The 24,728-nt window shown below is 35.7% G+C and overlaps 4 protein-coding genes across 6 annotated transcripts; all 4 read right to left on the bottom strand.

Annotated features, from left to right (window-relative positions):
• Positions 1-3,208: 3,208 nt before the first annotated feature.
• LOC125208263 (beta-1,3-galactosyltransferase GALT1) lies at positions 3,209-7,379 on the bottom strand. The gene is made up of 8 exons (XM_048107846.1): positions 7,141-7,379; positions 5,502-6,334; positions 5,102-5,328; positions 4,719-5,000; positions 4,512-4,640; positions 4,261-4,440; positions 3,690-3,797; positions 3,209-3,600 (listed from the first exon to the last, which is right to left on the bottom strand). The coding sequence occupies exons 2-8, from the start codon at positions 6,259-6,261 to the stop codon at positions 3,391-3,393; spliced, it is 1,896 nt and encodes a 631-aa protein (XP_047963803.1). The 5' UTR covers positions 6,262-6,334; positions 7,141-7,379; the 3' UTR covers positions 3,209-3,390.
• A 1,570-nt stretch (positions 7,380-8,949) lies between these two features.
• Positions 8,950-16,532, bottom strand: LOC125203780 (mitochondrial Rho GTPase 1-like). Of its 2 annotated transcripts, none has more exons than XM_048102222.1 (15): positions 16,405-16,532; positions 16,056-16,279; positions 15,410-15,542; positions 15,081-15,230; positions 14,498-14,674; positions 14,107-14,358; positions 13,776-13,844; positions 12,658-12,713; positions 12,387-12,468; positions 11,311-11,522; positions 11,143-11,209; positions 10,462-10,574; positions 10,212-10,362; positions 9,451-9,637; positions 8,950-9,343 (listed from the first exon to the last, which is right to left on the bottom strand). In XM_048102222.1, the coding sequence occupies exons 2-15, from the start codon at positions 16,265-16,267 to the stop codon at positions 9,270-9,272; spliced, it is 1,935 nt and encodes a 644-aa protein (XP_047958179.1). In that variant the 5' UTR covers positions 16,268-16,279; positions 16,405-16,532; the 3' UTR covers positions 8,950-9,269. The 2 variants fall into 2 exon arrangements, with proteins under 2 accessions (XP_047958179.1, XP_047958180.1); XM_048102223.1 differs by lacking the exon at positions 8,950-9,343 and adding an exon at positions 10,012-10,123 and having other exon boundaries at positions 9,547-9,637.
• Positions 16,533-17,157: 625 nt separating this feature from the next.
• Positions 17,158-18,260, bottom strand: LOC125208623 (extracellular ribonuclease LE-like). Its single transcript, XM_048108276.1, has 4 exons — positions 18,156-18,260; positions 17,904-18,059; positions 17,620-17,818; positions 17,158-17,507 (listed from the first exon to the last, which is right to left on the bottom strand). The coding sequence occupies exons 1-4, from the start codon at positions 18,258-18,260 to the stop codon at positions 17,284-17,286; spliced, it is 684 nt and encodes a 227-aa protein (XP_047964233.1). The 3' UTR covers positions 17,158-17,283.
• Positions 18,261-19,489: 1,229 nt separating this feature from the next.
• Positions 19,490-21,009, bottom strand: LOC125208301 (amino acid transporter AVT1I-like). Of its 2 annotated transcripts, none has more exons than XM_048107882.1 (3): positions 20,869-21,009; positions 20,192-20,799; positions 19,490-20,116 (listed from the first exon to the last, which is right to left on the bottom strand). In XM_048107882.1, the coding sequence occupies exons 1-3, from the start codon at positions 20,972-20,974 to the stop codon at positions 19,595-19,597; spliced, it is 1,236 nt and encodes a 411-aa protein (XP_047963839.1). In that variant the 5' UTR covers positions 20,975-21,009; the 3' UTR covers positions 19,490-19,594. The 2 variants fall into 2 exon arrangements, with proteins under 2 accessions (XP_047963839.1, XP_047963840.1); XM_048107883.1 differs by having other exon boundaries at positions 20,917-20,991.
• Positions 21,010-24,728: the final 3,719 nt, after the last annotated feature.

Raw genomic sequence — 24,728 nt, 5'->3', positions numbered from 1 at the left:
ACCAGCGGATCGTCGCAAACCGACAACCATGCCTTGGCCACGCCGGCATACTCATCCTCCGTCCACTTCCTCCGCATGGGGTGTCGTCAATAGCCGGCCGCGACGACTCGCCAACCACCTTGCCCTTCCCCTTGGTCTTCTTCTTCTTTGGCGCGGCCTCGACCCGCTGGAACGGGAGTGTCCGGCTCCCCGAGATCGATCCCCATCTCATGCAATGACAAAAGGTCATCGTCGGTGGACTGCGTCTCCACTTCGGCCGACGTGTGAGACGATGCCGTCAAAAAATCAAGAAAGGGACGATAGACTGTGCCATACCGACATCATCCCCATCATTTGCTGCCGCATCCGGGCATACCTCCCCACCCCGGGCATTGCCTGCCCGCCGCTGGCCTGCATTCCGCCCGGCATCCCCCACTCGCATCCCCTTGGGTTCCCCCCCTGCATCCCCCCTGCACTCCCGTCATCATCCCCATCAACTGTTGCAAAGGGACGTTAAACCCTGGGCCCATCTCGCCCGCCCATCTGGCCCCATCCAGATCCCACGGGTACCGTGGGAGTCTGAGATCCGCTCGTCGCCGGACTGGACTCGTTGTTGTTGTCCATCGCTCGATATTGCTCTTGTACAGTAAATTTAGAGAGAGAGAAAACTCGTTAAAACAAGTGGTGCAAATGAAAATGAAACTAAAATTGCGTATATATAGGTTTTCAAAAAAAAAAATTTTAAAAAAATGAAAATTGGGCGCTGGCCGATCGGCACGCCACAATGGCGGCCAGCACATCGGCCAGCGCCCTCAAATCGGCTAGCCCACGACGATTTTTAGCCGATTCTCAATAGTTCGACTAGCCGACTGGCTAGCGACGCGAATCGGCTAGCCGCTATTGTGGATGCTCTCAAAGCGGCCTATGTGTGTTATTTTTTTTTTTAAATCTTTTTATCTTTTTTAATGATTCTTATATGGACTCCAAAGAAACCCATTTAATGCACACATCTTTTGTTTATTAAATCTTACGTATTTTTTATACTTTTCATTCTTTTGTTTTTTTTAATATTCTAATCCATTTGAAATCTACAAAATTCACATATATATTTATTTTCTCTATTTTTTCAAATCTTTAAAAACAATTTTTATACCTGAATCATTTAAGCATTTTAAGAATATTTTAATGTATTTGAAACCGATACAATTCACACGTATATTTATTCTTTCTGTTTCTCAAATTTTTAAAAGATATATTTATATCTTCATCATTTTAGCTTTTCAAAAATATTCTAGTGTATTTTAGTTCCATATCATTTCGTCATAATATATAGTAATAACTTTTTATCTTTCCAATTCTCTTCTAATGCAAATTTTTATGATGTTTTTAATAATAAATATAAAATAATCAATTATGATTGAGAAAACAAATTAAAGAAAATAAAAAGAAATTGATTAGATAAGATTTTGAAGCTTCAAAGTGGTACAATTATTTGTTGTACCCCAAATGAAAAATCATCCACCACTAGAAGCGACAAAGAGGGTCGGGGAAGAGCGGATCAAGACATGTGAAGATCTCAAACATAACTAAGATGTCATCATATAATCGGAATGGTTGAAAGCCTTTGACGTTTCCATTGGTCGCATGCAACGACGGACCCAGAAAATTGTAATCGTGGGATCGGATAAAGAATTAGTATCAGTAATATACATAGTATTTAAATTATTATTATTTAATTAAATAATTTAAATTATTAGTATAAAAAATATATGCATTACAATTTAAAATTTACTTTTGTTTTAGTATTATTTAGGGTAGTAGTTGATTTCTATGAGAGTATTCATATCTTAAGTACTTAATATTTCAATTTATTTTTAATTTGTGATGCTTTGTAATTATTTTATTGTTTTATTGTTCTAATCATGCTTTTGTTTATGTTATTTTACAAATATTATTATTGATTTTAACTACAACTAAAAATTAAATTAATCTATTTACCATACTAACTAATACTAGTTTTTTAAAATAATTTACACGGAATCTACTAAAGCTATATCAATTGCATATAAATTAAACTAGTTATTATACTTAAATATATTAATTAGTTAGTGTATAACATAAATTAAATAAAAAATGAATAGTAGTATTGAAATTCCATGGTTACTAACGCAAAACAACGGCTTCTCTCTTCTCCCACATTTCTCTTTTCCCTGTGTCTGCAACTCTTTCTCATCAAGCTCAGTTCTTGAATTTGAATTTCTCCTCAAGTTACTATCTTCCTCATTTCTTCATTTTTACAACAATATTTTCTCTTATTTCTCTCCTTTCCTTTCTATTTTTCTCTAAATTTTTAGTTACTATCTTCCTCATTTCTTTGAAGTAGAAATAAAGCTGCCTTTCGTGGGGTCGGGAGGCGGAGTTGCCCTCAGTTGGCCGCCGATTATTGAGCTTCAAGCCAGCACTCATGGACCTGCGGTGGGGTCGGGCAACCCCGCCTAGGTCCGTCATTGGTCGCATGGTTTATTAATTCGCTAGAGATGTCATTCTAAAACCCTTCCAACTCAGCCATCTCAATGTATTTTCAAATTTAATTGTTACTCCCTCAGTCCACTATTAAATGTCTCATTTTTCCTTTCTAGTCAGTCCATCAATAAATATCTCATTTCACTTTTACTATTTATGGTAAGTGGACTCTACATTCCACTAACTCGTGTCCCTCATATTTTATTATAAAACTAATGTATAAAAGTAGGTCTCACATTTCACAACTCTTTTACCCACTTTACTTCATAAAATCAAACAATTTCTTAAAACTTGTGTCGGTCAAATATGGCGACGGAGGGAGTAACCTTTTGCGTTTTTCATATGAACTTTTAGCTCTTTATATGTAATTATCAAAAGATTCCGGGGTCAATCAAATATTTGCCGAAAACAAGGGAATGTCTTCCCACGGTTGACCATCAACGGTTGAAGTGTTTTTTTTTTTTTTGGTAATTACCAAAGGCAGTGACTATTTCCCGCGCTGATTTGTAGGCACCTCAATGAGTGGGACAGCTGGCCCAAGTTTTTTTTTAATTTCACTTCGCAAATTAACGACTTGATAAAATGCAAACTCCAAAATCTGTTCTCTTTAGTTTAGATTCAATCAAATCTCTCCAAATCATCACTCCCAATGTGGAGAAATTAGACGTTAAATTAATTAGCAATTGATGGAGGAATCCTGTTTCTCTGCCAAAAATATGATCAATAACATACTAGTACTAATAAATTTCGCCTCCCTCGGTATATACATATGATACAAATCTCTCCGCTGCTGTCCAAAAAAAGGACAGCAATAATAGGACTATACATATTATACTCATATGATCGCTTCTCCTAGAACAAATATCATCTACACCTGTTGTCATTCAGTTATTCGCCGCAGCAAACGGGGCGTTTTTTCTCTTGAATCTTCTGCCACAAACAAAGCAGCTCTCTGGGGCCTTGGTAATGTGCAACAACATAGCCATCCCTGCAACCGTCATTGATGATCCTCTCGTCCTTATGGTAAGTCACCTCCATCCCGTTCTTCTTCATCTCCGAGATCCAGATTCCCATGGCAACATCTTCTAGTTTAAATATCTGCAGTAACAGTTTCTTGAGTTTGTGATACCCAAAACCTGATTGTAATGTACAACACAGAGAGAGGATCTGCATAATTACGGTCTTACCTTCAGGCGACCCTTCCGATGTTTCTTGCTTACTGTCCTTGCTATATCATTTGACACAATATAACCAGGACCATTGGCAAAAGGTGGATATGTTTCCTCTTGCCATTCCTTGAAAGAAGTCAGTTATAACCAAGTTAGATTGGTATCCATGTGGAACTTCACAAATTATATTGGGAGAAAGTGATAAAAAAGCCCACCATTATCCCAGAAATATTTGCAAGTAAAATCCAAACCTTAATGGCTACTGATGTAGAAAACAATAAAAAGTATGACACACACAATATATATGCTTCCATCAGAAGACACTTAAGATCTTTTGTGTAACTATATTTCACCATTCTCTTCTAGCCACCAACTCCACATGTTGTATATAATGAGATATTCATTTCGTATCATTTTATATTGCATCGTCGCCCTTATCTCCATAATGCGGCGGTACAGAAATAGGCTTTAAGTTTGTCAGTTTCAAGGATATGTTCAATGCATCTACTTAGATAATGATCTACACAATCTATTCATCTGATTTGCGTGTAAAGCTGAATAAACAAGATGCTGAAATAAAGTTGAATACCTCAGGGCTAATGTACCACTTGCTGTCTGGATTCCGATGAGGCTGTGAGTCTGAATTGATGAGGCCATAGAGCAAACCACGAGTCACATTGGTGCTCCCTAGAGAGTTCGAGATTTCATCTATACGAACAAATGCATCGTCATCTGTCTTCATTATAAACTTAGCTGAAACAACCTCGGTCTGTCCAAGATACTACAGCAATGAGGTACTGAAGGAATACTCCATGAGTGAGGAAGGTAAGATATCTTTACCCCAAAGATGCAGATGGCTATGGTCTTCCACGTAATCAAACTGTAGTAGTCCATAAAAGGCATCAGTTGGATGTCCTGATAGGTGCGTGCTTCATTCCAGAGCTCCTCATTCACCATTTGGTTTTTATGCTACAAAATGCAGGTTGTATTTCTATTAGCATTGCAAAGGGGGAGTAGAAAGGAATTTTATCCAGAAAAATAACATACCAGTCCAACAAAGAAACGGACAGCAACCTGTCCTGATCGTACTTCGGGATACTGCATCCAGGATCTTCTTATCGCCATCCTACGCTTGAAATTATTTGCAGTGGAGAAAATCCCAACAAAGAGATTAAGCTGTTTTCGAGAAGGTATTGGAATAGCTTTAAGCTCTTCCAAGTCTATTATATGTTCCAAATCCTCTGATGTTGGCAAACCACTGGAAACAACAGAAATTAAATTTATATCCCCAGAAATCCGTACTTCATTAACAAGCCACGGTTCCAACGTCTGCACATTTAACAGAAGTAAAATTGTGTCAATCATTGAGTGCGGGTAATTTAAAGAATTTAGTGAAATTTTTATGATCAAGGGGGGTGGAGAATCATTACTTCACGGAAAGCAAACGAAGTTATGTGCTTTCCATCCACTGTCATTTGGATTCCTTCTGAACCAACTCTCAGTGTAGCAACAAATAAATCATTTTGCTTAAAAGGAAAATATTTTCTAGGTTTCCCATCATGCACCAAAGAAATCGATCCATCAGTATACCGGTTAGCTTTGACTGTATGGTTATTCTCTTGACCCAAAAGCTCGTTGCATTGGTCCAGCTCATCCACTGATATCAACAACATACAAGCAGCCAGGAAGACAAGCATCATCAGAATAATAGAACAAACTTGGAAACAAAAAAAGGAAATATAATAATAACTCAATAAATTTGAAATCAATCTATATTAGATATTCCTTTAATACTTATAACTCAAGCTTGTGGGAAAAAAAGGCTTATACCTTTTTTACTTTTTCCCTCATCTGGAATTGGACAGCGCTCTTCGTCACCCCAGTCATGTGCAATTGTCCAGGTGTTTTGGACAATTACAGGATCCTCAGTTATTTTATCACCATGGAGCCTGACATTGTAGTGCAAAATAACAGGAGGATCTGGCTCGCCTGGGAGAGGTTCACCAGTCAGGTCTATTCGGAAATTACCAAGAAGGCCAGTAGGAATGCCTATCAATGTGATTGACGAGCCTTGAGTCAAGCCACAAGGTACACGCAACTTAAATCCATTATCATCAAGTTCCGAGGCATTCATTTTACTAAGAAAATGAGGACACTGTTTCTCTTTCCCTCTCTTGGGTAAACTTCCATTACTCTGCAACTTTTCTTCTTCAACTGAAGCAATCAAGTTTTTCCAGGCTACACCAGCTTCTTTGATAGCTTCAACAGCATTAGGTAAGACCTCCGCATGCATAACCAGGGGTTTCAAACGGTTCCATGTGTAAAGAGAAGTCTTTTCTTCTTTTGACAAGTTCCTTTGAGAAAATAAATTAGCCACAATAGCTTCAGCAGAGAAGACTTGAGAAGTTTTCTCTGGATTGGGGATTGCAGGAGGACTACCTGCACTTATCCACTCCAGAGGATTTGTCCCATTGAAAATCACAGGACTAGTGAAGTAGTTCTCATTTATAGGATTTCTAATAATATAGTATCCAAGAACAAATAACATCAACAAAGATGCTGTCAGAACACCACCATACCATTTCTTCATCTCTGCTCATTAATGGTGAGCCTACATACCCATGAACTCCGTGGAACCAGGATAACTACATAGAAAAAGGTACCTGGAATGGCAAAGTAAGTTAGAAGTAAAATTTCAGCCCCTTCAACAAACTCATTTAGGTATTCCACCCAAATTCAGAAAGTCCAAACACTGCATATCTGCAGCACTCAAAGTGACAAACAAACAGTTTCGACTTTTGGCAATATCACAAACAATAGATGCAAGTGCTTCATAACTCATTACAACACCCGAAAGCAGAAGTTCATCAAACATTTGATGCAAATGCTTCTGAACTCACTACAACGCACGAAAGCAGAAGTTCTAGGAGTACTTTATAAGCCAGCATTCAGAAAAAAAAAAAAAAAAAGTTACAGAGATTATTATCAAGTGGAATCACACCAATTAATGGTCAGAAACATAAACTAACAAAAGTTATCAACTTGCACCTAGATTTCCAGATCCTAATAAAAAATCAAAAACACAAATTGACTGCAGTCTCCAAACGCAGATCTCGATTTCAAACCTCAATTAATTACAATCATAATCTCCACACAGAAATCACATAAAAATGACTACGAATAGCCAAAACCCGCATGGCAGTTCCAAAAACTAAAACTCGAAAAAATCCAACTCAATGAACCTTCCAATCGACTTAAAACAGCACCACCAGCATTTCACAAACCATATCCCTCCACAGCAACACATGGAAATCAACACCGACAACTTTACAGATCTAAATGCAATGCACTAAATGCCACCCCCACACCAAAATACAAAACAAGAAAAGCCACAATTCCTGCTTCAAAAGCGTTACAACGTGAAAAATCAGTACATTGCCTCAAAACATAATCCAAAAGCGATCCTTACCGCAACACGCAGCCTCGTTTTAGAGCGAGAAAGTGAAGGAAGCAGATGATTTTAGTTTAGCCTGAAACTCAACTTCAAAGTTGGTGCCTGCTACTTTGGTAGACTAGTAATACTTGGTTTGGTTGAAATTAAGATGCAATTAAAGGCTAATTGCCTTCTTCTTATCATTAAAATGGCATTAATTATGTCAGCTTGCTTGACTGCTGCTACAAACTTTGATTGCGGAAAAGGAAAGAACCGTAAAAAATAGGAACCGGACCGCGAGGGAGCAAGATTTGTAGTCGTCGTGGGAAAAAGTAAAAGCGTGTGATATGTGTTGTGTTTTCTCTGGTTGGCTGCGTGGAATAATATTTGGCGTATAAAGTTAATTATTCAAATTTCAGATAAGGTTTGATTTATTAATATGTAGAGAAATGATATGCTATAAGTAGCGCGACCACCACTCTCGATTATTTTTAAGTTATTTATTTTGTTTTGTACTTTTATATTGATTAATATCTAAAAATTGTTTTGACACTATTCATTTTATAAAATACATAAAAATCTAAGTTTGATTCATTATTTACTCATTTATTCGATTTATAGAGAGTGAATAGATTGCAATTTGATTTTTTTTTTAGTGATTTTAGAATTTTTAAGGTCAATATAATTTTGAGGTATTGGAAACATAAGTAAGACACCGAATAATGATAACATGAGCAAAATGAGAGTGGTTCTCAGTAGCTCAAATAAAACTACTCTCTTTGTTTCAAAAAAGATGACTCTTTCTTTGGACGATTCTAAATTTTATGCATTTTTTTTTGTGTTAGACGAGGAGAATAAAATAAGAAAAAAATAATAAAGTAAAGATAAATAGATTTTTATTTTTAGTAATAAATCATATTTATTGAGACAAAGTAAATAAATTTTTATTTTCAGTATAGAATAATATTTCTTGGTATTTGCATATTTAAAGTTTCACTTCTAGAGAGCTTAATTTGAAGAATAAAGTTGAGACATTATAACTCTCTTTATAAAAGATTTCGCTTCAAGTCAAATGTGGAATTTCTAGATTCATTTTATTCCTGTCAGGTTTGTACTTTATGGATTATTGGTTACTATATCGTACTTATCTTAGTAATATTATCCGAAATTAAATTGCGGCTACATATAATTATACAAAATTAATTTGTTAAGGAGAAAATGGCAAGATTTATAGATCAAATAATTTTCTGATATTATAAAAATAAAATTTGTTATAGAGAACGTCACAATTCATGGGTCAAAACTAATTTTGCGTCACATTCTGTACCCAACCAAATAGGGATGATAAGGATGGTGGAATTAATTTTGAAATGAACATAATCAAGCCCCATATACATAATTCAAGAAAAGTTTTATCTGCAAAATGAACAATTCAATTGAAATCGTTTGGTAATATCCAAAATAGGTATATAATCTTAACGCAAAGGGCCAAAGGCGGTTGGTCGTGGGGATAGTAGTTACACAGTCGTTTTAACGTATGCACACGTTTCCTTTATTTAATCTAATGTGTTTCAACTGCTTTCATTTTTAATTTAAAGAACCTTTGATGACTACTGTTTAATATTGTCGTCCACCAAAGTGGGCAGCGTTATGGAGTGCATCTCAAGTCAATTATCATCTCCTTTTTATTTTATTTTATTGTTTATGTAAAACGGAACTTTAAAATATTGCTTCATACTATATGAGAAGTGACACTTGTTAGAATTTGAGTATTTTATCTGTGTGATGGCGTGTACGAATCATATCTGCCTACATATGTATTATACTCAGAAATATGATACAGTCTGTTATAATAATGTGTATATAAAAAAAAGGACAATAGTATCATAGTTCGTCTTATTGCGATCATGGGTTTTTGGTATTCCCAGAAGAAATTGTCATTTCTTCAAACTAGTCAAACCTTAAAATGTAACCCCATTACAGTTTTTTATCAAAGAATGGAAAAAATGCCAACATAAATTTCAGCAAAAGAGGTTATATATTTCCCAGCGCAATCCCCCATCTAACTTATCCAAATATAATTAAATTAAAAAATAAAAGATAAGAAAATCCACCAAAGGCCACCAAAATGAAGTGTTGCAGATGGGACTCTTGCTATCCCCCTCCTAACTAGAAGAATTCCTTCTTGCAGAATAAACCCGATAAACACCCAACCCAACGACAGCAACTGCAGCTCCAACTGCACGACCAATAGAAAAACCCATTGTTACATTGAAGAAAGCATCCAAGACATGTATTTCGAACAAGCATTACAGCTTGTCATAAGATAATGCTGTTTATACTCACCAGATATAAACACTAGGGAGCGATTAAGCAGCCTGTGGTATTGCTTACGGCTTTTCCCAGCTGACGTCTCGGGAATACTCAAGTGAGGGTGCTCTGCAGCCCTCACAACCCTATCGAATATGTTACTGAAATCTCCGAGCTTTGTGCTGAGAGGGATCGGAGCCTCTATTCCCATGTCCTGGCTTACCTGTTTGAATTCACGACACTATCAGCTTCTGAAAGACACTATACTAGAATTCCCCAAAAAAATGATAACATCATCGAGCTCGCAAGTGTAGTCATCTTCCTGAACTCACATAAAATCTACAACGACGCCATGAAGTACAGCATACAATCGTATAACTCCATGAATATAGTTTAAATGGTAGTAGTATATAAGTGAGAACAAACATTATCGATCTTATTTTAGTAGTTTCATAATTCGATGGCTGGAAGAGTTTCTTTTAATGGCATGTGACATGTGAGACACATATCAACAATAGAAGTGAAGAAAAAAAAGATAACCTAACGAATGTGTTTAAAAAATCTGATAGGCAAGCTTTCCATGGTAATTGGTAAAACCTTTCTATTTTCATGAGCTCTGAATCAGATTTGCTCAACATAGCAGGTAATTGATTCTACATAAGTGGATATAAGCTTGAAGGGTTTTTAGGAGACAAAGATCTTGATTCATCTGTAAAACTCAAGTTAGAACCGAAAAAGTTGTAACAGGACAGGGGGAGACCAAAAATATTCAAATGTACACACTCAAGGATTAGTACCCGTGTAGAATCCTGGATCACTGACAAGTCAGGGTCAAGAGAATCCTTGGCAGCAACAATGAGGCATGTCACCTCATAACCAGTGGCTTCCCCTCGACTTGCTACATCCACAAGCATCTCCATTGCTTTCTCCCAAGAAGGTTTGCGGGAACTAAATTAGCAAAAAAAACTCAGTTATATAGGTATACTATGATTTTTCATGTTACAAGCTTGGTGAAATTAAAACAACATTTTCAAAAAAATCAGTTACCTGTCATGAACAAACACTGCCACATCGCATGCAGCCAGAGCATCCTTCTTTGCTAGTAACTCTTTAACTCCCTCCTCATGAATTTCTCGCAATACAAGAGTCTTCTTAAGTCCCTGTATTAAAAACCCTCATATTCCACCATACGAAATTGGATTTGGAGCATTCAGAAACATTCGCTTATCTCATACAATGGCCACACATTTAGTATAAGTTTCATCTCAAGTCACTGAACATAATACTCCGTCCCTAAAAAATAGATAACATATGAAACGGCAAGGGTTTAATGCACACTTGGTAAAGTAAGAGAGAGATGGAAAGAAAAAGTGATTGGAGTATCGTTAGTGGAGAATGAGACCCTCCTCATTAGAGAGAAAGAAAGTTTCCTTAAATAGAAATGGTCTATATTTAAGGGACATCCCAAAATGGAAAATGTGGCCTATTTTTAAGGGACGGAGAGAGTATGTTTTTAGTTTGTTCTATTTTTTACTGATTTTTAGATTGTTCTGTTTTCAATGAGAAAGAACACCAAGTGTCAGTGAGGAAGAGCTCAGATTTTGTAACTAGGCAAGCATTTGCAGATACTTGGATGTATACATATGTGTGGACTTATGATTATTACGTGACACCGTTGTTATGCTTTGGCATGTCTACATTTGCAAGCCATCGAACGCGAGCACTTACTGATGGCTGATTGATAACATTAACAGCATATCTGCTGCCAATTGTTGGAGCATATTCTTCAGGGAACCTGTTTGATAAGCTAGTTTTAGAGAATGGAATAACATCCATGTGAATACATGAAACAAATTCCATTTGAAGATAGAATCTTGTGCATATCCAGAAACATACCTTCCAATAAAAGCATTAAGCAAAGCGGATTTTCCAGTTTCTTTTGGTCCAAAAACAAAACATTGATAAACAGTTCTTTCTGTTTGCTGCTTCTTGCGATCTAACCGTCTTCTTCGAGTTACATGAAAAGCAGATGAAGGATCACTACCATATCCGATGTATATGAGGGTCTCAACACTACGAATTGGGTCCAAAAGCGTCATAAGGGCCCACTGCAATATATTTAATCCTCAGTTTAGACATCAAAAGATGTTTAGTAAGCAAAACACGATCATAGATTGCCACACCACAATAACATCGCACGACTTTGACACAAATATAATGGGTTCGCATCTAGATCTATTGTATCCAAATTGTTATCATGTTGACAAATTTGTGTCGTGTTGTGTTTGTGTCAAGCTATATGATGCTAACTTCATATAGTATCTGGTAACAACTTCATGTATCTGGTAATCATATTCCGTGACACAATAATAAGTTTAAAATGGAATGTATGTTCATCACTAAATACATTTAATATTGAGCATTTATAGAATTATTTTGCTTAAACTCCATGCTAATATTCCCTCAAACAGCAAAAAGAAAATAATAATAAGAAAAACAATAATACCATAAACAGCCAGAAAATTTATATTTTCTGCATTGGTTAATTTAGATAGTTTTGTTATCGACCCATTCGGCATGGAAAGTTCGAGATTAATATCCATGATGTGCAAGGCAGTTTTAAATTGGGAGTATTTGTTGATTTCTATTACAAAATCTGTGTATGTCATGTTTGGTGACATTTAACATTATTATTGGGAGAGTGCAAAACTAATCATATTTAATAATTCATTGTCATGGATTAGGGCCTTTTCCCCCTGTTATTAATGATGCTATTGGGGTCAGATTTGTTCCCAGTATACATTCATGTATACAACTGATATTCAGTTATAAGACCCAGTAAGGTTTTAGAGACACGGGGGGACAGCAGGGAAAACTGTAACCGGCCACCAAGTGAAGTGACTACAAGTTTGTAAATAGCTAACGAACCGTAGGTAAATTGACCAGCTATAACAAAAAAACACAGCAGTTACCAGTGACAAAAATCCATCAAGGGATAGCCCTCCAAGAGCGGTCTTCTCTGCAGCATCTACGTATGGAGCTTCATTCCAAGGACTAAATTTCAAGGAGTAAACCACATTAGCAAAAAGTGGGAAAAAGAATGCAACTTCTTTAGCAAAAGAATCAGATACAAAAGAGAAACTTTTAACTCGGGAAATAATTTAAAGCTTAAATTTAATGCAGATTGGTCCGAAGGACAATAAAATACAAGACATCCTAAAAAACTAAAGCAAAAACGATTACTTTTCAGGTGCTGTAGAAAATAAATCTTCGAGTTCATGAGATAGAAGGGCTCCATCCTGAAGAACATACAAAATAATATTCAGCATTTGAGACTTTTAAGATATACGAAATCGATTAGAAAAAAGATCAACATTTGATGCAGGCAAAAGAGTAGTATAATGTGGAGTAATATAAATTAAAATGTTATCAATCAAGTGAACATTCAACTGCTTCACAGGTTTTTATTGACAGTTTCTTGTAATTGGGAATATCACCAATTTTTTGGAAAAGAAAAAGGTACTCGGTCTTACAGTTACACAAAAGAATTTCACATAAAGCCAGTAAAGGTACACATAAGAGAATAAATAGGTAATACTAATTCTGCTGAGTACACGTCCAGATAACAATGCTGGCTTCAAAGTTCAGACTAGGGTACTGTACGAGCAAATGTTGGATCCATGATTGAGCATTTTCAGTAACATTATGTTTAAAATTGCTTGAAATGTTGAGTGGAAAATGAATGAACAAGATTATTTCTAAAACAATTTACAGAAAGATTATTTATTCTGCTACGAGATGCATGAATACATCAGATTTTTTCCCAGAGTTGATAATAGTGACAAGTGACTATGATATACAGGTCCCCACAATCCCACAATACAGGAGATGATTGGCATGTTTATGCTACCAGCCATGGCAAGAAAACAAAAACAAATCTCTGGATGCTAGTATTCACATGATCAGTTCATTAAGAAAATAGTACCATTTAAAGTTAGAAATGAATCTCCGAATTCTGGTTTTCATATGATCTTCAATAAGTGAACTGTAAGAGATCGTAGGTGCCTGGAATCTGGATATCCAATTACTATTAGAATTGAGAAACCCAGGGTGATTGCCCAGTTAAGAGATCCGATGGACGGCAGCATTTGTCTCGTGATGTTATGAAATTCTTTATATAGTACAGTTTATAAATGAGAGTCATGATATCAACTAAATATTACAATCAGTAAAATGGAACAGAAGACTAAAAAGTACTCATATGGGGAGATGCATAATGGAATTAAGTGACTTGAAATAATCACACTGAAGAAGATGACATAAGCAAAAGGAACTAAAGAAATCAACTGGAAGAGACGTACACAATCAACATCATAGGTGAGGAAAATCTTTCTCAAAAACTCTGTAGCTTCAGTAGTTAGCTCCACGCTCTATACAAATGAACACGTAAGTGTTAGAGATGTCAAAACAAGACCTTGTCTCTAAAAAGGTACAAGCAATCCTAATAGAAAGAAGAACCTCAAAGAAAAAGGAGTCGTTAACTTTATGAAAAAGCCAAAAGGTAGCATACGATACACTCCTAGTTCTGATAGGAAAGCTGAGATGGCCTTAAGGCCTCCATCAGGACGTCCTCCAAACAATATTATTTCAGCATATCTCTTTATTACTAGTTTTTTAGACAAGGAAAGTTACCTGGTCGGGATATCTCTTTATTGGAGGTGGCAATTGATCATCACGCAATCTGATCTCATTATTGTACCCGAATTTCCTTAGGACAGTCCATGTTGTCTCCAGACGCCCTTTCTCAATGAAAAGAGCATGCAGAAATAGAAAGCCCGACAATGTAAGTCCCCGATCATCGACACCTTCTCGCAATTTCTCTTGCACGACCCTTTTAACGCCCACTATTTCTGATGCTTGAAGTGGAGCATTGAAACACTTGACCTACATATTTGTTACTTAACATATTAGACTGTCCATTATCACAAAGAAACTATTCACTATTCACGGCACATGGAATGTCCTGGTTCCTACACCAGAAAGCACATGCAACATTGGGGAAATTTAATTTGAAGAAAATAACCTGAAACTCATTCAACTCTGCATCACTGAGTGATCCATCCCTATCGTGATCGCAGAGAATAAATATCCTTTTTAATGCCCTCACACAACGTGGTTTCAAAACTTGTTGCTCCTGATCAAATAGGGGTGCAGTTGGATGGAGTACAGCCTTTTGAGCATAGTAGAAAACCTCTGGAATCTGCAAGATGAAACTCCATTCAGTTAGTAAACTTGTATCGACAAAGAATGCAAGATGAAACTATCATGAACAAAGAATGTCAACAAAAAGGATCAAAATTCCTTCAAAGGAAATTCGATATGTTAAGGCATATATAGCCACTGACATAATGACATAGTGTGCAGCTAAATAACACATTTAAAGTTGATATTATTTCCAGTATCGGTAAGGAAAAAATGGATGGAACTATAATATACAAGAACGGAGACATATACGTTATAAAGTTTCCATAACAAAGAAGATGCTGGTATTATTACAACAAATCCATGATATTGACAGATTCCAATAATAATATGTTTACTGACCTAAAAAAATTTTAGGTTTAGTACCACTTCACATATTTAATTGGAAACAAAGTAAACTCAACCTGAATATGGTTCAAAGCAGAGCACTCAATACAGGTTTCGATCTCCCGAAACTGTTGCATTATAGGTGACATAACTTGCTCCAGGCTAACTGGTTGTTGATCACCTCTCTTATCTAACATGCAACCAACCACAATAACAGGCACTTTAACCTGCAAAAGATAAAAATCGAACAAAATTTTCAACGCAATTACCAAGAAAAATGGATTCCAGTGTGTCAAAGCTAACTACTACTAGTATAAAAGAACAACAAGTGCAGTATTAATATATCTTGCTCAAGAAATCAGTTGTGAAACTTCAAACCAATTTACACAGGGTTTATAGTGGACACCTCTAGTCGGCGAAGTTCAGGAAGCCAATGAGTACTTAATCTATCAAGAGTATCGGGCCTATCACATGCGTAAGTAAGGACAACAGCATCAGCCCTTGTGAGGTCTTCAACAAGCCTGCCCCTATTTTCAGGACTGCATTTCCAAAGGGTAGAAACAATAATTAATCAAAAATCAAAATGAACTTAGAAGGATAAGCACATAAATAATGAGTTGAAGACACATAAACAGAAAATCCATGCAAGTGACATTTGATTCCAATTTCATAAGCTGAACAGAATGTGCCAGATAGCCAATGAAGTAGATATTAAATTTATAATCACAGTTCACAGACCCAGATACACTAATTCAATGGGTGGCTTTACGAGGCTAAATATCAAAAACAAATTAACAAGCACAACAATTTCAAAATTTAGCTATTCGTCAATGCATGCATTGAGGGCAAAGTTTTCCACCATGATTAACAAACACAGTTCAACCTTCCCTTCACATCAACAATTAACAAACACACGCACTCTAATTCGCTCCGCGCCAAACTTGGAAGCTTCTTCCAGAATACCATAATTCATTTCATAGCAATTACTAAATTGCCATCACCTCCCAATCAGAAAACAGTGCACACACATTAACAAAAAACACCAATAATACCTGGACGAAGTATCAATAATGGTGACAGGAACACGTTCCGGGTACAAGTCCACGGGGAGCCTCGTAGGCGGCAGCACCGGTGGTACATTAGTCGGAAAGTTTTCAGCAGCTGCCGTGACAATCAAACTCGATTTTCCCGTCTTTGCGTCGCCGGCAACCACAATTCTGACACCATTCCCCGCCCCACCAGCAGCCGTAGCACCTCCCGTCATTTACAATCACCGCTGCACGCGAGGAATCGAATCAGAGGTTAAATACTCATGTAGGTGCATTGTGATTAATTGAAGAAGTCGACGATATCAATCAGAAAAATGCATATACAAATATACATATAAAGATATATGAATACCTTGCGGAAGAGGAAACAGGAAGGAAGAAAGAGGAAGAGATGGTTTCTCTGTGTAGAACCTGTGGGTTTAAGCTGATGAGCTTAGAACAGAGTTGGAATCGAGATGGAGATGCCTTCTCTAATTTGATCGGACGGTGGAGATGACACCAATGCTAAATTGGAACTTCTTAATTAAGCCAAAGCCCAATTGGTTTTATAACAATTTGGGCTCAAATTCATAAATTCGATGTGCTCATTTTTGGCCCACCCAAATTAAAAACAAAGCTTCTTTTAATACACAAATTAATAGATTCAATCCGCTACGAACACCTAGTATTTTAAAATCTAAAATTTATATAGCATCAAATTTGCCCAAAAATATTTATCGTCACAACCCATAGTTTAATATTCATAAAAATGCTACATCAAGTTTCTTGTGTGTGAACCAAGTATTTAGGCTACTAATAGCTCTAATGCATTTATTTGTCCTTTTGCATAATTACAGCGTATAATTCATGGGTTGAATGAATAAAATTATTTAAATATATTGCAAATTTGGTGCGTCATTTAAAGTATTAAACTGACAACATAGAGAGTCCGTGCACGGCTAATATAGCTACCAATTTCTCCTACTGTGTCTGTGTTTGCATTCTTTTATAGATTTGAATAATTGGAAGAAAAAAATAATTATGGTATCAAGCGCATCTAATATATGGTGATTTGAATAACTGGCAAATAACAATATGTATAGAATCAATCCTATTCATTAAAAAGGAAACACTGCAATTAAAAATGCATTTCATGGCAATGGAAAGTCATTACATATGCAATCAAATAGTCAATGAGATATTACATTGTAGTAACAACGCAAATTCTGAAATTGTAAAACAAGCATCGATATCAAAACGATGGAAACTGGATGGTAGGTGCACATTTTCCATGTGGAAAAGTAGGACATGCTATCAAATCAGAGCCTGAAGTATCAACGCATAGATATATCTGGTACAACTGTTTGTTTCCATCTGCATCGGAATTGCACTCGATCCATGGATCGTAACCTATCCCATTGTTGATTGCACTTTTTATGTCACTCAAGCTGTAAGAACCTCCGTCCGGATTTATCCCTGATAATCAAATAATTAGGTTTCGTAACATTTTCTCACCGCAACTTAATTTCAAAATTCGATTATTATTTTTCAGTTTCACTATTAACAAAAGGCTAGGAAGGAGAATTACCTGCACTTTGAAGGATTTGAAGGAGATCAAACTTAGATTTGAGGTTTAGAGCGGCTTTGAAGTAGCCGTGTTGGTCCAAATTAGATTCTGAGCACGTGCCGTGCTTGTCCCACTCGTGCGACCAGAATGTCGAGCCGCTGTTGCTGGGACAAGCTAATGTAGCCCAGTCTTGTTGCATTCGGCTAATTAGATCTGATATCTGCATATTAAATTCAAAGATTAAGGAGAATGTGTACATGTTAATGTGAATTTAGAATAGCAAAAAAATCATATTTGAAAGCTACCTTGGACTCATCATAGGAATTGTTGGGATCGCAATTTGAAGGGTAAGTGCCGTCTTTGTAATTCGGCCAGAGTCCATGGATGCCAAAATCAGCCGCGGGCTTTCCCGTTGTTGGATAGCAACAACTTTTTTTCGTATCACAATACGATCCGGGCCACTAAATTAAAATCATAACGTTATAATTCTACTACTACTTTTTAAAAGTCTACCATTCACGAATTTGTGATGTAAAAAACTGGGCTACGATTATTACCTGCTGAACGAAGTAGAAGAAATCAAAATCTTGAGCTATAGAAAACGCAAACAGATATTGTAAGAGCAAGAACTTAATAGTAAGAGTCACACTAGCTTTCTCCATTTTGAGATATGTTAAATTGAATGACACAATTCTGTCACTTTTATAGGCAGATATGAAAATGAAAACGGTCGATGCCGGCAATGAAAATTAATTTAAGTGTTACTACGATTCTATGAATGTGAACTCTAGAATGACATTATATTGCTTGTATTTGATTGAGACCATTTATGGAATAGAAATAAAAATAGGATCATTTATGGCATATTTGTTTGGATTGGGAGTGGATATGAATTTTAATTACGGAATCACAATAATTGATAGTGTGAAAATGTGAAAGCAATAAATATTTAGAGACGAACATTTACATTAGAAATAAAACTTAAATGGGATGTTAGTCAATTATTATTTCAATGGCAAGTGACAATCCAATCAAATTTATTTCCATTTCCCTTCAAATCCAATTAATGTAACTTTCTATTTTTCATCAAATTAATAATATTATTCGAGATTTCCATTATTAACTTACTTTGTAGTGAATAGCCCAACGTTCATTTGTCAACGGTCCGTTTTATATTTATTAGTAGTAATTCTTTATTGTTAAATTAATATTTTCAGTTTGAGATATAGCGTATTACTTTTTTTTTTGAAACTATTAACTATGTATATGCATTTTTTTTTTCTATTTAGAAGTCAAGTTATTATATCCGTGCACCTCACATGTAGAAAATTTACATATTTTCACCTATTTTCACCTTTTTAGGTATAAAACTCCACTCGTAACCAAGGTGATGTTAAAAATGTTATTATCAGAAAAGTTGTACTAGTAAAAGAACCATTATTCAATATCATATAAACAAAGAAAAGAACCTAAAGTGTTCGTAAAGCTTTATTACTAAATCGAAATCAACATCATACTGTACAGATTTAGATCGAAATAAAAATAAAATGCAAGAAGACTATTAACTTTAATTCATTCAAAAAATATTAAATTTTTTTCCACTCCAAGGATTCGACCTAGAAACTACATTCATATTTAAAATGATGCATCAATATCTATCGTAGATTTTTGCAAAGTACTGAATTGTTCTCACGTTCTCAAAATACGAGAGTTAATATTTGAATCTCTCTCTCTCTATATAGGTTTAAAAAGTGTGTCTCTTATGCAAGATATATTAATGCATTATCCCAATATATATAGGTTTAAAATTGAAATTTGTGTCTCTTATGCAAGATATATTAATGCATTATCCCAAACATGTATTATTGGGAGTATGTATATATTCATAAGGTTTATACAATAAATTGGTGCACTATTTTATTACAGCTACATCATGAGACTTTACAGAGAGAGAGTTTAATTATACTTGATCCTCTACCCATTTATACAATATTAATTATTTGATACCAACATGTTGAACGATGTCTCTAACGGAAACAAAAGTCCCCGTGACGGCAATAAAAATTCCAAAAATAAGAATGACCAAAATAAACATAAGCTCCAACCTTAATCCTCGAGATGCTTTGTTGATCTTCACATAGCAAAGGCATGGAAACAATATGGATGCACTCACGCTCAGGAACGCTCCAATAAATGCCATCACATATCCAAAAAATGGCACAATTAGCGCAATAACAACACTGCACACCACTAAACTCGTTCGAATTAACAAGCTTAATCCATAACTATTATCTTGCACAAACTTCTCCTCGAGAGCAGTTGCGATTGGAGATATAATGATGGCATATTTCGTAATGGGATTGATAAGCGTTGTGTAGATTGCAATTTTTGTGCCAATGCTTTGTAATGGGAGATTTAAAGTTACTTGTGACATCAAATTTTCTCCATACATTAGGTACCCCATAATACCCATTGATCCATAGCTTACACTACTAAAAACAAAGCACACCAACAATACCTGAAAAATAAGTTGGAAAAAAAAATATTAGGGTTCACTAAAATTATACTAAGTGTATATATAAGTAGTAAATACCTTAGGAAATTGTGTTTTGTCTTTCATTGAATTGCAAATAGTAGGGAAAACAGCATGACCACAGTAACAAAATGTGTACAAGCTCACTGCACTTGGCATTCCATTATACCTCCAAAGAGCTCCCTTTTCATGAAATCCCACATTCTCAAACGCTCCAATCCAAAAAACCGTAGCAACAAGAATCAGAGAGGCAAGAATCCCACCTGCAGAGACATATGCTAGGAGGGAGAGATCTCTCAGCCACGTCGTGGGCAGCATCACTAGCGCGGTGAGGATGATGAACATTGGCTTTCCCCCGATGGTCTTCCCCCAAACGTGAACGTTTGTGTAAGGGAAGAGCTTGTGCAAGTTGTCACCTTCCAAGATGAGGAACTCCACTGCGAGGAGGAAGAGCTCGAGGTACATGAAGATGGATATTAGTGCTCTCCCTTTCTTCCCAAACGCATGCTCGCCTATGTCCGGGTAAGTTTTGACGAGACTATTCGAATCCATGCATTTTTTGAGAAGTAAAGCTGTGTAAAAACATATCATTGCTATACCAATAAGTGTTATGAGAGAAAGCCATCCTCCTTGTGATAGTGCATATGGTATCGATAACAGTCCAATACCTAAAACAAGAAAAGAATTAAATAAAATCAATTTTGAAACCTAAGAAATATATACGTATATATATTTACCAGTTAGAGCATTAAGGCCATTGAAGCAAGTTGTGATGAAAGAAGCACCATTTTTTTGTGGTGGATGGTTTTGGGATTCCAAAATATCAATATTAGGCAACTCCATGTTTTATTACAAGTAAGAAGTTCTACCTTCAATTTTGAAGGAGATGAACATGTATTTATATATATTAGCATGCATGCGGAATGTTGTGTGTTTATAGTTACAAACTTTTTGTTTTTTCAGGCATTCTTGAAGTTAGATTAGGTCACTTTAAAGTTATGTCTGTTTCAGTTTTTCTTTGCAATAATAACTCAGTGGTGTAAGCATCATAGTGGATGCAATATACTCTTTTTTTTGTGCTTCCGTATAGATAAGTATATAATTAATATGCTTTCACTTTTTGGAATAAAATTAAGAGCCATGGTTCACAAGGTAATGGGGATGACTAGACTACCAACATAGAGTTTGATAATAAGAAACTGGGGAAGAAAATAAATAAGAAAACATACCCACATATGTGGACAAGTGATTTTTTTATCATAAGAAGTGGATTAATATAGTGTTTTTTTATTTAAAAATAAAAATTGGTATATATTAGTACTATTCATATTATAATTATTAAGATGAAACTAACAAAAAATAGGAGGGTAATAAAACACATGCATTGATACTCTTATATTTTGTTAAGCAATCTAAACTAATTTTTTAAGTGGGTAACAATCTCGTCTTTCTTTTAACTGAATGAACACTGGTTGAATCAGTCTAAAATTTCAAATCAAATTTTGTTACTCACTCCGCCCCAAAGAAAATAAAGATATTTGGAACGATACGTGAATTAATGTATAATTGGAAAAGTAAAAGAAATAGAGAGAATGATAGTTAAAATAATCTTACTGGATAATGAGACTCACATTAGTATTAGTGCTTAATAGTGGTCCTAATGATATAAGTTATAAATAAATTCATGTATGTGGATTGTGAATTTGGGAGAACTTTTCATAAATGGAAAGGGGTTTTCTTTATGGGATGGGCGAAAAAAGAAAATAATCTTATTTTTATAAGACAGATGGATTAATATTTAGTGAGAATTTTTTCTGCCTTTAAATTTCTAATCCTGATAACGATACATAATTGCACAACACAAGTTTGGAAATTACATGGCATTAAAAATTCTCCATCGAATTAAGAATATTTTCTTTATCAACCTTTTTAGTATAGACACCTTAAAAGTTAAAAATGAGTGGAATCAACGGATGCATAAATATGTAAGACAAGTCATGTATCAAGAATCCCACTATATATCAAGTGCATTTCTCTAATCCCACTACGAGATTCTTTATCTCAATTTTAACTAAACAGATGTTATGTAGGGATTAATATTATTTTATTAATAAATTGAAATGTTGAATCCACATTATTGGCTGATAAACATAGAAAACAGGAGTAATACATAATAATGCGTACTCAACTAAAAGACAATAACTATGAGCATCAACAACACAAGTGCTATGTGCATTACACTTTGTGCGCACACAAAATTATACGTCTAGGCATGTTTGTAAGGCTTCTAACACCAGCAAAATACTCCGGAATCATACAAATTGATGCATCTCCCATATGAATTAAGCCCTGAAGGGGTGATATAATTTTGTTTACAAACAAAAAATAATAGTATGAGGCATGTTATGGCATAGCCGATGGCCCTCGCTTAAGTAATTATTTTATTCAATTTTCATATTTATCCAAACTCAAACTTAAATTATCTAGATAATTCCAATTTACACTTTGAAATAAAATATAGAAAAATAGTCTTTACTAATGTATTTTTTTCTGCGATGTGACGATACAATTGTATATAAAATATCTCAACAAACATCTTTGTATGCCTGAAGAGTAAGCGACGGAATCATTTGTTGAAATATTTTAGTGTAAAATTATAACTTACAATGAGTAACTAAAACTAAAAATGCAATTTTAGTTTTATCTCAAGGAAATGAATACTAATAGGTAAGTGTTTAATTGTTTATAGTATGTGAGTGTGTGTGTATTCAACAAAGATTAAATGAACATTGTGCTTTCATTTATGTATATATATTCATAGATATTACAGGCCCACTTCAGAAAATAATTTGAGCTCTAATACTTCCAGTCTTAGGCTTTGGCCCAATTATCTGAACTAGTAAATCTTATACCCTTATAAGGCTAATTTCATGCATTGGTTATAAGATAAATTCTGTGATTTTCTGGGACCAACAAACTTTTTTGAGCCAGGTGTGTAGAGAAAATGTCAGCCCCAGAAAGAAGATATAGATCACCTGGTGAAGGAAGCTGGCAAGGAAAATTAAGCAGAAGGATGAAGAGCCACTAGACCGAGGAGCATCGATTGGAGGGCAAAATAGGAATCACAAGAACATTCTAGAAGCTCTATCCACTATAAAAGGAGCACGCAACCAGCAGATAGAGATCACCTTTTCCAGCTCCTAGCTTAGTTCTCTATTTTTCTACACACTCATTTGGGGGAAAGTTTCTGGGGGTTCTCATTTCATAGGAAGTTTGGGTGCAACACCATCTCTACGGAGGCGAAGAAACAATTATCTTTTATTTTCTGTCTACTTTTGGTACTCGCCGAGTCTTCGCTGTTCGAGGCTCGGCTTTTGTGTTGTTTCTATCGTTGGATATTTCATATTTTGCAATGGATATGTTTGCTTTTGTTTCGTTTATCTTATTGTGTTGTTTTGGGTTTGATTTGCTGATCTTTGTTGGTTGATCTGAGTTTGAAGCTGGTTTGTGAGAAATTTGTTGTTGATCGGTGAAATCTACGTTGATCAGTGAGAATCTGAGGTGGAAATGACGTTTGGTTGTTGTGGATGGCTTGGATCCGGAGTGGATAAAGCGTCCCGTGGCTGGATCTGCTTGTTTGAGTTTCATTTAGTTGTTTAAATTCTGCATTCTCGTTTTACCTCGTCTAGTAGCCGTAGATCTGCCTTAACTTTAACTGTTCTTCGTTTTACTGCTTTAAATTCCGTCTGCTTCGTTTCGATTTATGTTTTTGCTCCGCTTTTTAACTGGTTGTTTCCTGATAAATGTTGAAGAAGATGATGTCGCTGTTAGTTGGACCTTTAGTTAGTTATTTTGCAGCTTTTCAATCGTACTCTACCTTTTCAGGAAATGGTCCCCACATTCAGTTGCTTTCCTAGGTCTAGGTTAATTTAGAAACTGTCCATTTGATCTAGCAATTGTCTCGCTCTCTTTCGGTTAATATGCATGTTTTTTAAGTCTCTGCCTAAATCTAGATGTTAGAGTAACATATTTCAATTACCAAGTCTAGGAATTAAAGCTCAACCCTAAAAATGTGTGGCAGCAGCCAACAAAAAATAGTTCCCGAGTCTTTGAACATGTTTGCTTGCACATTCATCTCTGTGGATTCGATACCTACTTCCACGTACTAGTTTTTCTAGCTAAGCGGGTTGAGGGTTTTTGAAGAGGGAGTTAAGGAAGTGATTGTGTGCCCGACGACAGGTAGCTCGAGGTTCTCTGAGTTCCTGGACCCAGTGTCCAGCGGATTTCCTAGACCGAGGGTTTTCATCATTATTTTTAAGAACACGCTTTCACTAACCATCATTAGCTTCTGAACAACATACCAGCTCTTCAAATGGCGCCGTTGCCGGGGATGTATGGCGTAATTTGTTTACGTGTTTGAGGATTTGGTGTATATAGTTTAATTTCTGTTATTTGTTTTTCTTGACAGTTTATGAGCAAGGGCTCACGATTTGGGAACTGGAGCAACCCGTCTGGATCAAAGGACGCTCAGGTCAGGTGGCGGGTTAAGGAATCGAAATCCACCATTACCACCAGATCAGGGTTTACGACAGTAGAT

This window comes from Salvia hispanica, chromosome 2 (genome assembly GCF_023119035.1).
Source record: "Salvia hispanica cultivar TCC Black 2014 chromosome 2, UniMelb_Shisp_WGS_1.0, whole genome shotgun sequence".
In the NCBI taxonomy this organism is placed as follows: domain Eukaryota; kingdom Viridiplantae; phylum Streptophyta; class Magnoliopsida; order Lamiales; family Lamiaceae; genus Salvia; species Salvia hispanica.
The sequence above is the reverse complement of the archived record's forward strand: the minus strand, read 5'-3'. Positions and strand labels throughout refer to the sequence as shown.

Coding starts and splice junctions, on each gene's coding strand:
- LOC125203780 (XM_048102222.1), bottom strand. CDS start 16,267: ATGACGGGAGGTGCTACGGCTGCTGGTGGGGCGGGGAATGGTGTCAGA. Junction 11,523..12,386: donor TTGATGGATTTTTGTCACTG/GTAACTGCTGTG, acceptor AATATATTGCAG/TGGGCCCTTATGACGCTTTT. Junction 9,638..10,211: donor TGATCCAGGATTCTACACGG/GTACTAATCCTT, acceptor GAATTCAAACAG/GTAAGCCAGGACATGGGAAT.
- LOC125208263 (XM_048107846.1), bottom strand. CDS start 6,261: ATGAAGAAATGGTATGGTGGTGTTCTGACAGCATCTTTGTTGATGTTA. Junction 4,641..4,718: donor TCCGTTTCTTTGTTGGACTG/GTATGTTATTTT, acceptor TGCATTTTGTAG/CATAAAAACCAAATGGTGAA. Junction 3,601..3,689: donor ATCGGAAGGGTCGCCTGAAG/GTAAGACCGTAA, acceptor CTGTTACTGCAG/ATATTTAAACTAGAAGATGT.
- LOC125208623 (XM_048108276.1), bottom strand. CDS start 18,260: ATGGAGAAAGCTAGTGTGACTCTTACTATTAAGTTCTTGCTCTTACAA. Junction 17,819..17,903: donor ATTCCTATGATGAGTCCAAG/GTAGCTTTCAAA, acceptor TTTAATATGCAG/ATATCAGATCTAATTAGCCG. Junction 17,508..17,619: donor TCAAATCCTTCAAAGTGCAG/GTAATTCTCCTT, acceptor TTTGATTATCAG/GGATAAATCCGGACGGAGGT.
- LOC125208301 (XM_048107882.1), bottom strand. CDS start 20,974: ATGGAGTTGCCTAATATTGATATTTTGGAATCCCAAAACCATCCACCA. Junction 20,800..20,868: donor TGGCCTTAATGCTCTAACTG/GTAAATATATAT, acceptor TTCTTGTTTTAG/GTATTGGACTGTTATCGATA. Junction 20,117..20,191: donor ACAAAACACAATTTCCTAAG/GTATTTACTACT, acceptor CTTATTTTTCAG/GTATTGTTGGTGTGCTTTGT.